The sequence below is a fragment of the Sarcophilus harrisii genome, chromosome 3 (genome assembly GCF_902635505.1).
Source record: "Sarcophilus harrisii chromosome 3, mSarHar1.11, whole genome shotgun sequence".
Classification (NCBI taxonomy): Eukaryota; Metazoa; Chordata; class Mammalia; order Dasyuromorphia; family Dasyuridae; genus Sarcophilus; species Sarcophilus harrisii.
In genome coordinates, this window is record NC_045428.1 from 428,330,434 (window position 1) to 428,347,958 (window position 17,525).

A 17,525-nucleotide genomic window follows, 5' to 3' on the forward strand; every position below is an offset into this window, starting at 1 on the left:
ATTTTTGCCCCTGAGGCATACCAAACCTTTTACCAATTTCCTATATCCCTGGCAATTCTTGCTTGGCTTGAGGTCCTTTCCATCTTGGATATGACAAATGCCAGGTGGCCACAATTTGTCTTTCCCAATGATTTCTTGTTATTCTTCCAAGGTCTGGGTTTGGCCTAGGGTGGAGCCTAGGTCACAGTGACATTTTGGTGTTCTTCCAAAAATAGGCTTGGGTCAAATCTTAATCTGGATGGTAAATTGTCCATTTTCCAAGATTGGTTTTCAAAAGTAAGTTTACCTACCCACACATTTTAATTCATCATTTTCTCTTTCCTTCCTTCTTTTCTTTTATATAATAACTATTTCAAATACTAAGACTAGTAATTTCTTAGGTCATATACCAGATTATTCCCACAAACTTCTAAAGTTCTTATTACTTAGGCCTAATAGGGTTTGTGGCATTTATAGAATCAAAGATCTACCCTTGAAAGGAGCCTTAGAGGATATCTAATTCAACCTCCTCATTTTTTAGATGATGAAATGGAGACTTTAGGATGTTGAGTGATTTGTCCAAGATCACACAAGCAGTAAGGGGCAGAGTTATTAAGAGAATTAAATATTCAGATGAGTTCCTCTGACTCCAAATCTAGAACTCTTTTCGCTGCACAATGTTGAATCTCTATATTTATTAAGTGCCTACAGTCTTCAGAAGGACCTGGTGGTACAATGGATTGAATCCTGAGTCTAGAGTCAGGAAGATGAGTTTACACTCGGTGTCAGAATTTACTAGCTATGTAACCTTAGGTTTAAATTCCATCTGCCTCAGTTTTCTCAACTGTAAAATGGGAATAATAATAGCACCTCTCTTGGAGTGTTGTTGTGAGAATCCAATGAGATATTTTTTTAAATGCTTAACACAATGCTTAGAACATTGTAGATGCTATATAAATGCTTGTTCCCTTGCCTAAGTATTGGATACACAAAGACAACAATGAAATCATCCTCATCTTCAATAAACAATAAGCATCTTTATTCTATAACCCTAAAAGTGGATTACAAATACAAATTACATATAGTGGTAAAATGTGCTCTTCTTGAACATTGTATATAGTAACAGCAAGATTATATGATGATTGATAGACTTAGCTCTTCTCAACAAAACAATGATCCAAGACAATGCTAATATACATGGGATGGAAAATGCCATCCATATTCAAAGAGAGAGAAAACTATGAAGACTGAATGTGGATTGAAGCATTTTCATCTTTTTTGTTTGTTCACTTTTTCTTTCTCATTTTTTTCCTTTTTGGTTTGATTTTTCCTGAATAACACGACAAATATGGAAATTTATTTTAAAAGATTGTATATGTTTAATATATCAGATTGCTTGCTGTCTTGCGGAGGGGGAAATTTAAGGGAAGAAAGGAGAAAAAAATTTGGAATGCAAAATCTCACAAAAATGAATGTTGAAAATTATCTCTACATATATTTGGGAAAAAATATTATTGAGAAAAAAATATGCTCTCCTCTCTAGTCAAGAGGACTGTGACCTTTGGTATTATGTGGAGGTATCATGGGACAACTAGAAGGCATAGTAAATATAATGACAAGCCTGGAGTTAGGAATGCCTAAGTTCAAACTTATTATTAGCTTGGTGATATTGGGCAAGTCATTTAATCTGCTTGTCTCAGTTTCTTTATCTGTAACTTGGTATCTATGTCCCCTCATCTACATCATGAAGATTAAAAGAGATAATATTTGTAAAGAGCATAGCACAGAGCCTGATACATAATAGATGCTATATAAATATTAGTTTATTGTTATTGTTGCTGCTGCTGTTTTTAATGTGGAAGCCATAGTGATAAATAATTACAATACAATAGATTCTGGAATAACCCTAAAAGAATTTACAAAGCACATGAAATTTCTCTGGAATGTTCTCCAAGTTTAGGATTGCTCCTAAGCTAAAAATATCCCATTTTCCCTCAACCATCTGTTACTTCAGTTGAGTACCACAATCTCTAACTACAAATCTAATTCCTATCTTTGATGCTACTAGGACCATTTGCTACAAATGAAGGCCAATATTCTATAATATTCATTCTAAATCAGAGGTTCTCAATCTATAGTCTGTTTATTTTCTGTTTAGATAAAGATGTAGATGTAGAAAGAGGAGATTCTGATAATTTTATAGAATTTATTTTCTTTATAACTCTGTATTTTACTTTATGAATAAAAATTGATTTTATGAATTTAAGTTTAATGCCGAGGAGTCCACAGTCTTAGCCAGACTGAAAAAAAAGGTCTGTGACACAAAATGTGAAGAATTCCTATTCTAAATAACATCAGTATCTGTACAGGACTTCTAGGTGTTAATATCTTCACATTAAAGTGTTTCTGATTATGTTTGGTGCCTTCCAAAAAACAGCCTGATTTCTTGTTGAAGAGTTAAATTGCAGAGACTAATATCAGACTTATGTGTTAAGCATGTGTTTATCACAGTCGATATTGAAGATCAGCTCATTACCTGGATTCTGTTCTTTATTTTCAAGATGGCACTTTTCAATATAAAGAATTGAGTGCATTCTGTAAACCATCAAGGTAAACTTTCCTTCTAATAATACAAATTACAAACTAGCCTTTCTTCCTCATTCCTGTGACTACCCATAAATTTACTACAAAGAGTTCAGCCAATGTGTGGGAGATGAAAGTGTAGAAACTTTCTGGATCTCCTGACATCATTAGAGTATCAGAGAAGCACATTAATTTATTTTCCCATCATATTTTTTCATTTCCTTTGCTTCTCTTTTTAGTAATTTCTTATTTGTGATGTGGCATGTTCATACCCAAGCTTTTTCCTATCCACCTTGTACTCTCCCCTACCCATACAAGCTCTGAAACCATAATCAAAACAGAACAATTTTTGGTACAGGAAAGGGTCTATCATTCTGTTCCACTCAGTATCTCTGTGATTTTCCAAATGAAAATGACCTTCTCTTAACATCATTCCACTAGATGTTGTCTTCATCTTTGGAATATAAACTCTGTAAGGACAGAAAGTGTTTTGGTTTTATATCCCTAATACTTAGCATTATGTTTTGCATATAGTAAGTGTTTAATAAGTGCTTTCCATTCATATGCCTTTCTGTTGCCGTCTGAGTGATACTCAGAACTATAGTATTCTGTGACTCACAGCCATATTTCATATATCCTGAATGCAATGCAGAAATCAAATTCCATTAAGGACTGGTAAAAATTGATGGTTTGGATAATGACCTTTGACTGTATAAAATGTTGGATTAGATACTGTAAATATGAAGGACTGATGGCAAGTACTTGAGCAGATGACCAGTGATAAAACATAGTAGTAGAAATATTAATCATGCAACAGTGTACAAAATGAAATAAAGCAGTCTGGCCAGTGAGTAGGTGCTTTAAGAGATCTATGCATACAAATCTGGACAAGAGTCAGGGGGCTGTGGAAGTAGAATTGATGAATCAGATCTGAGACATATTGTGGAGAAAGAAACAACAGGATTTACTGATTAATTGGATGTAGGGAATTGATAAATTGAGTGTAAGATTGTAGGCCTTAGGTACAAGGAAATAAGTAACACCAATAGTTACATGAAGAAGTAGGTGAGAAACCATTTTGGGAAAAAAGAGATCATCTTGGTTTTAATGTTGTTTGTTTCATATTCAGTGGGGAGATTTAAATGGAAATCATATAAAAGTAATATAAATTATTTAGAAGGTGACAGACTGAAAGTGACCACTCCCTCCCAGAGCTGTGATAAAAAAAGAAAGGAAAGATAGCTATAATCTGGCATGCACACTAGATTTGGGAAAGTCAACACAAGAAGAATGAGAAATTGTCAGAAATCAAATTATGATGATAAAAAGAGAAACATGTATGATGAGGAAAGAAGGAAGTTGTTGGAAAAGACTGATATGAATATGAAAGAAAAGAAAGACATTGCTTCAAGGAATAAAGTAACAGTCACTGTACTAAGTGTTGGTTAGACTACATCTGGAATACTATGTTCAATTTTGGGGAACATAGTGTTAGAACATAGTGGGGAACATAAAGTATCTGGCAGGGTAGAGGGGCAATCGGGATGACTTGGGACTTTGTTTCACTCATTGTCACTTAAGGATTGATTGAATGAATTATTTATGTTTAAATGGGAGAAAAGATAACTTGGTTGAGGGAAAGGATTAGAAATAATTCATGTGTCCAAATTTGAAAGTCTGACATATGGAAGAGGTATTGAATTTGTTTGTCCCCAGAGAGAAGAGCTAGACATGATAGGTAGAAATTTCATAGAGCACAATTTAGGTTTCAAGTCAGGAAAAAACAATTAGAGTCATCTAAGAATGGAATGGATTACTTCGTTGTTAATACCTTGTTGGAGGTCTTTGGGCACAAGATAGATTATTACTTGTCAAATATATTTAATGGGAATTCCTTTCAAGTTATGGTTGGATTAGATGGCTGCTGATGTACTCATCAATTCTAGAATATCATAATCCTCTATAGCAACATTTCTAGAGTACATTAAGCACTTTGCAAAACACTTTACAAATATCATCTTATTTTATCCCCCGGCCAATCCTGGGAAGATGGTATCCCTAGAAATAGGTACTATTAGTATACCTATTTTGTAGATGAGGAAAATGAAGCAAAAGTTAATTGACTTGCATAGGGTCACACAGCTAGTAAGTGTCCAAGCCTGGATTTGGATTTTGAACTGAGCATTTTGCCTGACTTTAGGTTCCATTTCTTATCCATTGTGCCACAAAAGGAAAGATTAAAAAGTTAATAGAAAAAACTGATAGTTGAAATAGAATAAAAGTAATGGTTGAAGTTTGAACAAATGAACCCTTAGTGACTAAGAAATAAAAAAGAGGGAAGTCAAGATTGAATTTTACAGGAATCTTAAAAGAGCCCATAATTATTAATCAGAAAAAAAAGTGTCACAAAGATAGGAAGAAAATCAGAACACTTAGTATCAAGAAAGAGTAAGATTTTTCAAGAAAAATGCTAATTTAAATTAATCTCAAATCATTAAACATTGTTAGGTACTTTATGTATTCCAGGCATATTAGGTGCTGGAAACAAACAAACAAACAAACAAAAAAGGAAATAGCTCTTCTCTTGAAAAGTTTACATTCTATTTATGCAGTAGAGAGAAATATGTACACTAATAAGAAAATACACAATAAATGTTAATGAAATACAAACAGTTGGGTGAGGTGCATGGGGAGAAGTTCTAATAATTAGGAAATGAGGAATAACTTTGTGTTGGATGTGGTATTTCATCTGAGTATTAAATGAAGATAGGCATCCCAAAAAATAGAGAATAGAAGGTGAAGGAAGCATTCAGGCATGAGAGGACAGCTTGTGCTAAAGGATGGGGGGAGGGAGAGTTGGGGATTGAAAAGCAGAAGAGAGAACTTTGGCTGAAATTCAGAACAGGACATTGGTTGGAGAACATGTTAGTAGAATGAGGTATTAAAAAGAATCTGGGGATGTATAAAAGGGAAGACACTTGGCTACAACCTTGTGTGAAGATAAAAATTAACATTTAATGCTAACCAGAACAATAAACATGTAAAGGAACGAAGGGGGACTTCAATGGCAGGAAGAGAAAACCTGGCAGAAGAGACTGGAGTTGTTAACTTGCTTGTGACAATTTAAAATTATTGTGGGTATGTGCACAGGGCCATCAAGCATTCCGAGTGATTCCCTCTTTTGATGTTAATATTATAAAAATCATGGAACCACAAAGCTATTTGCAGAGCCATGTAAGGCTTCTGCAGTCAATTCAGTAAGCACTTGGAAGTGCTGCTCTTAGTTTCATGAAGTGCTCTCTAGCCAGCTAGACCACATTTGGGTATGTGTTGTGTATCATCTGGAATGCTTAGCCTGTAACAGAAATAAAAAATAAAAAAATTATTGATCCAATTTGATGTTTATTGTGCTTATATGCATATGAATGGAGATTTGAGTTGAGTCTCAGTTACTAAAATTCTGTACTACAGCTGTCCATCCTTACCACAATATTGATTGCCTATATAAAATTCAATTTACCTCTCTTTTCCAGTTTTTTCATCTGGAAAATGAAACTATTGGACTACATAAACTTTAAAGTGTTTTTCATCTCCAGTGCTTGTGACTTTTCTTTCCAAAATGTGTTCATTTCTTACTTTCTCAAAATATTCTAGCTTTATTGGCTGCTCAGCCGCAAACTTAGCTTGCATGGTTTATAAGTGTCACTGAATATTTATATGAGAAAAAAATAGAAAAGTTGTATTATTGACTAAACATCAAATTAAAAGATTCCTAATGACCAGTTTTGTCCTTTGTCGTTGTTTCAAGATGTTTTAGGCACTTATTTGCATATAGCAACAAAATGAAATGTAGCTGTTTTTCTTTTTTTTTCTCCATTATAAGTATCTACATTTTTACCAAATTGAAAAAAAGTACTGTACTCCAGTGATCATCTTTGTAAGTCTGGAACAGTCAGGAGCAAAATTTATTCATTGTCCTTGGTGAATCCTTAAATGTGAAATTGTTCTTTTAAGTGATTAAGAATCAAGAATCAAGATCAGATAGGGTTTTATTTTGTTTTTTTTTTAAAGAGAACTTATTCTGGCACATGTCAAAAACCAAGTTCATTCTGTGTTTAAAAGCATTGTTTAGCAACTATACTGCAAGTCTGGAAGAACTCCAATCACTTTTTACCTAATACATACACTAAAAAGTAAAAGCCAAAATTAAGACTGTGGTCCAATGTGACAATCGGGTTCTTTCGAGGATGTTGGTGATGTCCTTTTATTTAATTTTTGTTTCTGAAGTGACTTGCAACAGTATTTCAGTTAGCCTTCCCTAGAGCAGTGAATATAAGCACCAGCTGAAGCTCCAGAAGCCTGTGAAATTTTTGCCTTTCAAGATTCATTCTTATATTCAGCAAGCATTGTTATTGATATCTTTTGTTTTCTGTAACTCAAATTTCTCAATATATCCCTTTTCCTTCTCACTTTAAGAAATCCTTCCCTTATCATGATATATAAAAGATTTTTAAAGGATAAATAAAGGGTTCAGCAAAGATAACCAATCCATTAGTTGAGCCTAATATTACATTTAGTCAGCCATACCTAGTCCCTCACATCTGCAAAAAACGGAAGGAGCTGCATTTTCATATTTCTTTTCTGGGGTCAAGCTTGGTCATTATTTAACTTCAATTTTTTGTTATTACTGTTAATGTTTTCCATTTACATATTTGTAACAACAAGAATTTATCCGCTATCTGCTATGCTCCAAATATTGTGCTGGGTACTGCAAATATATAAACAAAAACAAAAGCAGTCCTTGCTATCAAGAAATGATCAGTTATATATTCACTATCTGTGCATTTGCTAAGTGCAAGCTTCTCTCAAGATAGGGGATACATTTCTACTACTTTTATAAAGTCCCAGGATACATGTAGTGTTGACTATATGCAAACAATCCTCTTAACCAATTTCTCAAAGAAGGTGATAATAGTAGCTCCCAAAATGATTCCTGAAGGTTGTGGGGAATTCTTAAAAGAAAGAATTAATTAAAAGCATATTTTAGAAGAAAAATAAAAACTTTCTTGTTCTGTTGTGATTAACTTTTAAAAGACAAAGTAATGTTATATGTTTAATTCAGTTCGACTCAATAAGCATTTATTTGGGGGCAAACTCTCTTGGTACCAGGCTCTGTGAATCTGAAGACAAAAATGAAACATTCTATTTAGAAGAAACATGTACAGAGAAAATTAAACACAAATATGTACTAAGTAATTTTCAATAGTAAATACTGATCTAACATGAAAAGTTGTTTAGAATAAACAGTGAAAGAATAGGGTGGAATGACATGGGAACAAAAGAGATAGGGCTGATTGGGATCCTTATGAGGGAGGAAGAAGTGATGTCCAGGAAAGGGAACATCAGCTTAGGAGGTCTTGGTCTCAGACTCAGAAACAAAAGAGTTCAGTAAAGCTTTAGAGCAGCTGAAGTGTTGTACCCTTGATAATAATAATAATCCTGTTAATTTTATTACTGATCTTTTATCAAGAGATAGAATTGGGAAACAATAGCATCAAGTCAGATGGTAAGACCCTTAAGCCTTCTTCTGTCAAGACAATCCTAGGGCTAGGATGGTAATAGAGATTTAAGATATAGATTAAATGCTCACCTTATTTTGCTGAGTAGAAAATTTTCCTTTATGATTCCAGTGTTTAAATAGGTCAAGATCTATAGCCACAGTAAAAGAGCCTTCATCATTTGTTCTTACAAGAGGCTTACCTAGTGTCCTTTACTATCACCATCCTTATGGTCCATCTCTCATCATAGCTCCACTCATAGCCGCCTAGAATAAGGGGTTTTTCACCTGGGATCCAGGAACCTCCATGAAAAAATATCAGGGAATATTTGAACTTGAATGGGGAAAATTACATTTTTATTTTCACTAACTTCTAAAAGAAACTTAATATTTCTTCCAATAACATAAATATAATAATCAGACATAGGATGGAGGGGTTTCACCAGACCACTAAAGGATCCCTTTATCTTTGTTCTAAGGAAACCTGGGGTAAAAATGAAGAGAAATCAGAATGATAGGTTCTATCAGCATATTCAAGTGTATCCCCTAAAAAGCAAACCCTATAAGCAAGCAGGGGTTGCAGGGTTTCTTCCTTGCCAGAATCTTCATCAAAGTCCTTTGTGTCAGCAAATAAACTTTTGTACTTTCTTGGTCATTTAGATTGCATTATTCACAATGTTTCCAACATTTGGTTTCAAACCAGCTGAGTTTTGGCATTCTCCCTAAACTAATTAAGCATTTGCTCTTCTTCACTGCATTTTTACCACTATAAAATATAATACTCATCTAAATTAATTAAAACATTTAAAATCTAAAATTTAATGGGCAAGAGATTGTTTTGCCTTAGGGCTTGGCTCTACATTAGTCCTAAACTGAATTTGCTCTTTGATCTAAGAAAAAAGCAATGACGATAAATTTTTTCATCTTTGTTGTTCTTTTGCTGTTTGGCCTCATCTTTTTTAGGACCAATATAGTCACCAGTGTAAGGCCCTTGTTGCTTTATTCTTATCCTGAAGGCAAATAGTAGAAATTATTTCCAGATCTTGCAATTCTTAGTAATTATCATTCAGTCCCCATGTGCCCCTAAGATAATAGATCTTTTCAGTCTGCAACATACATAGTGAAGGTGTAAATTTAGCATTTTAAAAAATATGTATAATTATGGAAATGGTAGCATTAGTTTCCTTTAGTTTATCTGGTATATTTCGTTCATCAAATTGAGTTATTATTTTCACAGTGGGAAGGTGATACCTTTCCATTGGCTGTTTCTGTATGTAGCATTCAGACTATTACAAAAGAATTGCCTTAATTTTCTGAAGTTTCTTACTTTAGATTTTCTTTTCAACCATTTTATTTTCCCCTGTCTTTCCTTCTATGTAGATCCCATATCTTACCTCTTATTTTTAAAAGTTAGAAGATGGGAAGAAAATATTTTATTGGAAATAGGGATTTCCCATGTTCTTAAATTATTTCCACTGAAATCTTATGGAAGTTTCTATAAGGCCATGTCAAAATGGCATAATATCATAGGTTATAGTCAGCTCTTTTTTGATATTTATCTCTTTAGTTGACTAAATTAACCATGTGCTGATAAGATTTGGTCATTATATTAGACATTATCACATCTTTGTGTTGTAACATTGCAGTTATTTATTTCAACTGTATGGGGCAAAGCAATAGATTCACAGATATGTATTGAGATTAGAACAAAAATTCTATCATTGAAATTAAAATATGTGCATGCACACACATTCAGACTCTAAGTAAAATCACAGTACAATATGGTTTGACCCAGCGCTTTGAAATTTCTTTTGGCCAGACCCCCTGATGTTAGTAATTTGCTTTTTTCTTTCTTGACTATTTCATTTTTATGTTTTTTTGGATGACATTTCCTTATATGATCCTCTTCTAAGAAACAGAAAACTCTGCTAGAGAAATTTTTTCTGGGGAACTTGACATCCTGGTCATTCCTTAGGGACAAACATCTTAAGTGACTGTTGGGGGTGGGGAGGGCCCTTAGGCAGACTCAGGAAGTCAGTAGTGAATTTGATATCCTTTTGCCATTAAAAAAACATGAAAGAGAAACAACTAATCATAATTCAAGATAGAATTTCCTCCTCCATTTTGGTTTGCCTCCAACAATCTAAAGCCTATGGACCCAAACATTCATCACAAGAGAGAATCTCCTACTTCGTTCTTTCTACCTTCTTCAGTCTTTCTATCATCAGCTCAGCATATGCTTACAGTTCTGGGTTTTTTCAACATTCCAAGCTTTGGTGCAGGTTTTATTGACAGAAAAAATATGGAAAGATGTATATTTAAAGGCACTTTAGATAAAGGGGAAAAAAAGAAACCATTTTTGTATGTTAAGAATAAGATGCGATATGGCAAGAAAGTGAAACTGTCTTTCATGTTCATGTCAGTCACTAGAATCATATCTGGAACTTTCAGACATTAAATTAAGTTTAAAGTTTAAAATTTAAATTTAAAGTTTGAAGGTATAATCCCAAATTCAGAAATCCAAATTTGCAAAATGTTGTAACTTGCATAATGTTAATGCAGTTGGCCAACACAGATGAAAATGATTCTTTGCTGTTTGAAACAGTTGAATTTAGTAAGCTTGAAAACAAAGGATTGAAATTCTGATGAAAATCAAATTGTTTCTTCCCACCCCAGTCCAGGAACCATTTTACAGGCATATTGTGAGCATGTCTACAAAACTGTGTGGGTGTATAGAAGCTTTAATCTGAACATCTCTCTTTGTCAGTGTAGGAAGGCAATATTGCCTCTCCATTGATTTTACTGTTGTCTCTTATGAACAAATGGTATTATTTCCCTCAAACTGAGAAGAGCTGCAGTTACTGGTTGGGTTATTTTTCACCAGAGGATTATCCAGAAACAACAAATGTGTTTTACTTTACTCAGACCTGTCATAATTGACAGAAACTTGCATCACCTCAGAAGTGGTGCTTATGTTTTGATTTACGAGGCTCACTTTCCCTCTGTCATTTTTCTTAGAAGAAATAAGAATTTAGATGGAAAACATACACACAGAGAACTATATACTATGTTTTTGTTATACAGTACTAGTTCTTCATCTTTTGTGAGTCATGGATCCCTTTGGCCTATGGACCACTTCGCAAAATAATGTTTTAAAATAACTAAGGGAAATGCTAACTTCAATTAATGAAAAATTTTTAAAAAATTTTTTCTCACATTTAAGTTAATAGATTCCTTGAAATTTATCCACAGACCCTTAGAGCCTACATTAAGAATGCTTAAGGATATAAGATAAAGAAAGCAAACTAGCAACTATAGCAACTCCCTTTTAGCTATCTTCATTATTTGTTATATGCAGTTGCTATTCTACCCAACTGTTTCCCAGAATGAAAGTAATTTTATGCTTATGGTTAGACTTACTTTAATATCAGGGAAAACACCTATGTCCTTTCACAACATAACCCTTAGCACCATTGTTAGAGACAAAAATCCCCAAGTAGATGGATCATAGGTCTGACCCAATGCTTGTTCTTATGTTTAAATGTGTCTCTCTCACGTAAAGCTATTTTAATCCTGTATCATCACTGACAATTTTAAACAATAATCTGTTTTTATCTTCCATTCCTTAGAATGTCGAGTGGTAAAATCCACTTCCTACACCAAAATAGCTTCAACATCCCGCAGGAGCACCACCAAGAGTCCTGGTCCATCAAGGCGCAGCAAATCCCCTGCTTCAACCAGCTCAGGTAAAGTAATGAAGATAATTATTCTGAAACAGCTGTCCTTGTCACTTTAATTTTTGAATCCTAGTGAATAGTGTGTGTGTGAAGTCTTTGTGTGGTGCTTATAAAATGGTGTAAAGTTCCAGTTTACAATTTTAGAATGTTATAGTTTATTTCATAGATCTATTATAGGATAGCATGTTAGTTGTGGAAATTGGAAGCATATCAGATGGAAAGATCATCTAGTAGATTATCTGGACTTTCAAAACATTTGAGGGACCACATAAAGCCATCTGTCCATTACTTTCCCACCAACTCATTAGGATTCCAGAAACTTTTACCACTAGATTTATTCCTTTGTGTTAAGCTTGAAAAACCATTAGTAAGAGTATACATTCTTCCCAAATGAGGCTCCATAATTGTAATCTTCGCCACTCAAGGGTAACATGAATATAGAGAGAATCTCCCAAAAGCAGGTGGGAGGGGAACAGAGAATCAAGACAGCCTATTGAAAAATTTTACCCATCTTGAACCAGACCCAGTCCCAGCCCTAAGAAAAGTCATCCTTGTAACCACCCACACATCATGTCTTTTTCTCACCACCACCACCACCTCTCTAGATAATAATGGTTCCTTTTCACCTGAATAATCCACAAGTTATGAGTGAAATAATGTGGGATACTGATGGCACTTATGAGGAAATAATTATAACTGATTGATAATACCTGAAATAGAGTATAGCATAATAGATGGCTTTAGACATAGGAATTCTCTGATATCTCCTGACTGTCTCACCCTAAACGAATCATTTAATTTCTGTGCTAGATCTAGACTATAATTTGCCAAGAATCAAGAGTTCATATACCAATGAAATGACAGACTTTATACAATTCATTAGCACATAATAATCATTTATCCAGAAAACTTAAGATTATTTCATATGGAAGTATTAGAAAAAGATCTGTTTGTAATCAATTCATACAAAAACATGTCTGATGTCTTTCAGTCTGTGTATGTTTATAATGAAACATGTAGTATGTATATTCAGATTTTTAACAAATAATCTTTTTTCCACAGTGGCCTTTCATTTGCCACTTAAGTGTTTTTAGAGTTAGCGTCATTAAAAATCCAACTTTAATTACAAATCAAGGAGAGAAATGTTTATAAAACTTACTAACGGAATCAATAAAATGAATTAGATATTAATTAACTCATCACAAGAACTCAAGCTTATCAAAATTCATTAACCTCCTTAGACTAAACATGTCCAAAGCAGGCCTCATTATCTTGTCTCGTAAATGTGCCTCTCCCCTTCCCTATCATAGAGAGCCATCTTCCTGCGCCCTCCCATTCACAATCTTAGAGTTATTTTTATGCCTCACTATCTCCACCCCACCCCTCATCCAATCTGTTGCCAAGGTCTGGCAATTGCATCTCCGTAACATCTCTCCTATATGCTCCCTTTTATCCTCTGACACTGTAGCCACCCTACTATAGTTCTTCATGACTCCTGCAACCAATCTGATTTAGATAAATCCTGGGAAGTTGCCTGAGGCACAATGATTTGTCCAGAATCAAACAACTATTTAGTATCAGGCGTGAGATTTGAACCCAGATCATACTGTGACTGACCATATGAGCATCTTATCTTTAAAATATTCTGTGATTTAAATTTATTTTAAGCATCTTTCCTATTGAAGAATGTAGAATGGGAAAAGTCTTTCAGCAATGAGGTTCTGCTGTTTATGAGATTATATATTCTTTTAGTGACATAAAAATGGAAACAGATGTTCTTTTAAGAAAGATGATAAATATATGATATAACTGAAATTTATACTTTAACATTTGTAGTGGGCTCCATGACCCATATTAATTTATCAGAGATTAACTTAATCTATTCCATTTTGTAGCTGAAATACTGGTGCCCAGAGAAATAAAAGGACTTGTCCAGGGTCACAAAGAAAATAAGTGGCAGAGTCAAGCTATGCGTCTGAATGCCTCAATTCCAGATTTAATGCTCCTTCCATTGTGCTTTCTCCCCATGAATTTGGATTAGGAAGATTCTATTGCAAACTGCATTTGCTTAGGGTTCTGCAGAGAACATATTGTCTAAATTACAAATTTCCAAAAACTAATAACCCCCAATCAGTCCAGGTAGGAAAAAGCTTATCCAGCATTCTTTCCCCATCGTGAGTCTTATGTCTAAATAGGATCAAGGTTCCTGGAGAGTAGGGAACCTTCTTGTTAGAAATAAGCCTGTTCTCTTCATGTGGACTCACTACATCACTGGCTAAGGAAAAGAGATCATTTCTACTTATATGGACAGCTCATGGAGTCACTGCTTTCTTTTACTACCAAAGTCAGTATAAGGAAAATATCTATACTGAAGGTAGTAAAGGATTTTTTTTCAGTTAATGATCAGAAATCCACATTTCACCTGAATTGGCCATGTACATTTTTTATAGATGATAGAAAAGTATACAACTCTTGAAGTGTACAAAAATACAGAATTTTTAGGCATTCAAAAAAATTTAAATCCAAAAAGTACAGTTTGCAGACATGATGCTAGTCATTGATCAATTTTACCCAAGCCTTTATTAAGCACTTAAATGTTTACCAGGCACTATACTGAGTACTGGAGATACAAAGAAAAAAATATATTTTCCCTTGAGGAGTATAAATTCTGATGGGGGAAAACAATTTAAGTATAAATAGGTGCACAAAAGATGCCTAAAGGAGAGGCAAAAATAACTTCAAAGTGAAGGCACCAGTAGTTATAGTATGGAAAATAGGAAAGACATTTTTAGAAGGCACTTTTGGATGTAGGTATTGAAGGAAGCTAGCAAAGTCCATCTATATACCTGCAATACCTCATGATTGTTAAAGCTAATTGCATTTGTGTTTGTATTGTTCATCCTCTGCTCTTGAAGAAGATTAATAATATCAGGAGGGTGATATCTTAATTTGTAAGTGAATTAGATTTTAAGTGAGGCAGAGTTGTACAAAGTCATGAACCTCAAAATTACATTTGTGAGAAGCGATACTGAAACCCGACTAAATCTTTGACAGCAAACATGACTTGCAATTAATATTCTTGAATATTTTGACCCTGATAATAAAAAATACTAATTTAAAAGAATTTCAATGTCCTATTCCTTTTGGTTTATATTAAAACTCCATTAAATTTTTGTAAATTTTGTTTATCAAAATATTTTATCATATCATCACTTTAAACTAATATATCATAGCATCATTGTGAGGATCAGATGACTCAATGTGAAGATGTATTACTAAGGTAAAAGTGCTAGAAATCCCACATCATTTTTATGTCCTGTGTCATCCACAAAAAACTCATACTATTTCACTTGACTTAATTTTTTGTTATCCTATCTTTTTATTTTCTTTCCTTTGGTACTGCTAAAAAGTCCTTAAATAGTCAAAATGAAAGTAGTGTGGGGAAAAGTAAAGAAGGCAGAGATTTGAATAACTCATTGCTAGAGTCTGGTAATCCATCTAAAGAAACTCATGAAGTTGTTTTGTCAATATTAAAAGAAGGGATGAAGTGGACATATTGTGATATATGAATGAGTATAAATTCATAGGCATTTGTGGGGCATTATTATTTCATATGGAAAATGTAGTCCACATAGCATCAAAGCTAACTAAAACTTTTATCTAAACAGAAAAAGAGAGAGATACATCTAAAACTTTAAAATCTCTTCAAAAATAAGACAGCAATATACACTAATAGGACTTTAATGAGAGCTCCTAAAAAATCACTAAAGTCACTAAAAAGTGACTTTTTATTTTTCTTTTTTTCTCGTCATAATAGTCAATGTATACAAAAACATGTTTATTTCTTTTCTGTTTTCATTTCTGGACTTTTTATCATTTAGACAAAAAACTCTTCATGGGTTGATTATTTGTAGGGGAAAGTCTTATACATTTCCCATTAGTTCCTCAAGATGATACATGAATTCTGATGGGTTCTCATTCACTCTTGGATAATTAGTCAACTTTGTTCATTCCACTTTTTTGTGGTTGTGGAAATTATCAACTGTAGCTGATGAATAATGTATTTAAGCCTCTTTTCAATGTGGCTTAAGGGTTATCAAAATGTAAATCTCTACCCTGAAAGAAGTTATGTCTCAAAGTTATGTCACTGATGGGGATTACATATAGAGTAACAACAACAAATTAGACAATAAAACATTCATGCCAGATTTCTTTTAAAGGTTAATTTGGGATAGAAATTTGGGTTTGAATTGGAAAGCTATTTTGCTTCAAGAGAAGAATTAGAAGTAATCTTTGTACCTTTCTCCAGCATCCTATTTCAGATATTTAACCAATTGTGTGGTTTATAAAATTTACTTAACTTCTCTGAGCATTTGGATTCTTCATCCATAAAGTGAAGGGGTTTAACTAGATGGACTTAAAGACCTTTCCAAATCTAAAATTGTGATCCTATGTTTTACTTTCTAAAATAGTGCCAAATTATCGCCTCCCTTGAAAAGGAGGCCTTACCCTCCCATCGTCTTTTCCCACTCTTTACTAACATTGATGAATCAATGAGTTTGATAAAGCCTGGTGTTTAGGAGGGTCAGGGAGGGAGAGATTTGGGGGTTTCAGATTTATTTATTCAAATTGTATGTTTTCTTCCCCAGTCATCCTCAACAGGGTGGTGCTATGATTGATTTTCCCATTAATTTTGTGCAATCCCTGGTAGCAAAGAAGTAGAGGAAGAAAATATGGAAAGTGTCCATAAAATAACATGATTGATCTTTTTAACAAGTACCAGAACTTATATGTCCCTGTTAACATCAGTGGTCTTGTCCAAAGTAGAGGGCACTGGAAAGATATATACTATTTCAACAATGCAGCTTTGGAGATTTTTCTTACAATTAATTTTCTTCAGAATTAATAATATATCCTTTTATTTATTCCCACTGGTGGCAAATGTTTGTCCTCTGGGGATGAAATTAATGTTTGGATATAGCCAAAAGTCATATGGAGCCAAGCTTGGTCATCAAGTTGCATTAATATTGTTTTTGAAAAAGAACAAATTGTGACTCACAAGAAGATTGATTTTCATATTTGGCTTATTAATTAGTTCTGAAGATAAATATGTAAGTTCCAAAAAGCTTTTAAGTACTATTAGACTATATGTCTAACCTCCAAAAGGAATGACTTCGGATGACAGCCCTTATTTTGGATCCCTGAGTTCTTATACCTTTGTTTTTAGTCTCCATGCTATGTAGCTGCATCTTCCATGCTGTGAAGGTGAGGTCAAATGGACACTAAAACAATGACCTTTGAGTAGGGGTTCAGAGACAAGGACAAAAACATAGTCAGATTTGCTATCTGTTTTGCTTAGATTATGGCTCAATAGGAAGCCAGACAATCTGTTGAATATTAATAAAAAGACATCATTATACTTACATGGAAGAAGAGCTTATTCTAGTAAAAGGAACCCTGGACTGTAAGTCAGGAGACCTCACTAGATTCAAATCATTCTCCCCTATTTACCATGATCTGAGCAAGTCCTGTTTCTTAATCTACAAAGTAGGTATAATGATATTTATAATGCCTATTTTGTTAACTTGTTATGAAAATGAGATGAGATATTGGAGGTCTTCAAGAGAAGTGAGATGACCACTTGTCAGGTATGTGATGAAGGGAATTCC

The 17,525-nt window shown here is 33.8% G+C and overlaps 1 protein-coding gene across 2 annotated transcripts in view; it reads left to right on the forward strand.

The window, feature by feature from the left end:
- DCLK1 (doublecortin like kinase 1) overlaps nucleotides 1–17,525 on the forward strand; it is a 390,620-nt gene that overhangs the window by 268,439 nt on the left and 104,656 nt on the right. For both annotated transcript variants that reach the window (XM_031960701.1, XM_003764516.2), the window contains exon 5: nucleotides 11,749–11,865. In XM_031960701.1, coding sequence (XP_031816561.1) covers nucleotides 11,749–11,865 — 117 coding nt within the window. The remainder of the gene's footprint in view (nucleotides 1–11,748; nucleotides 11,866–17,525) is intronic.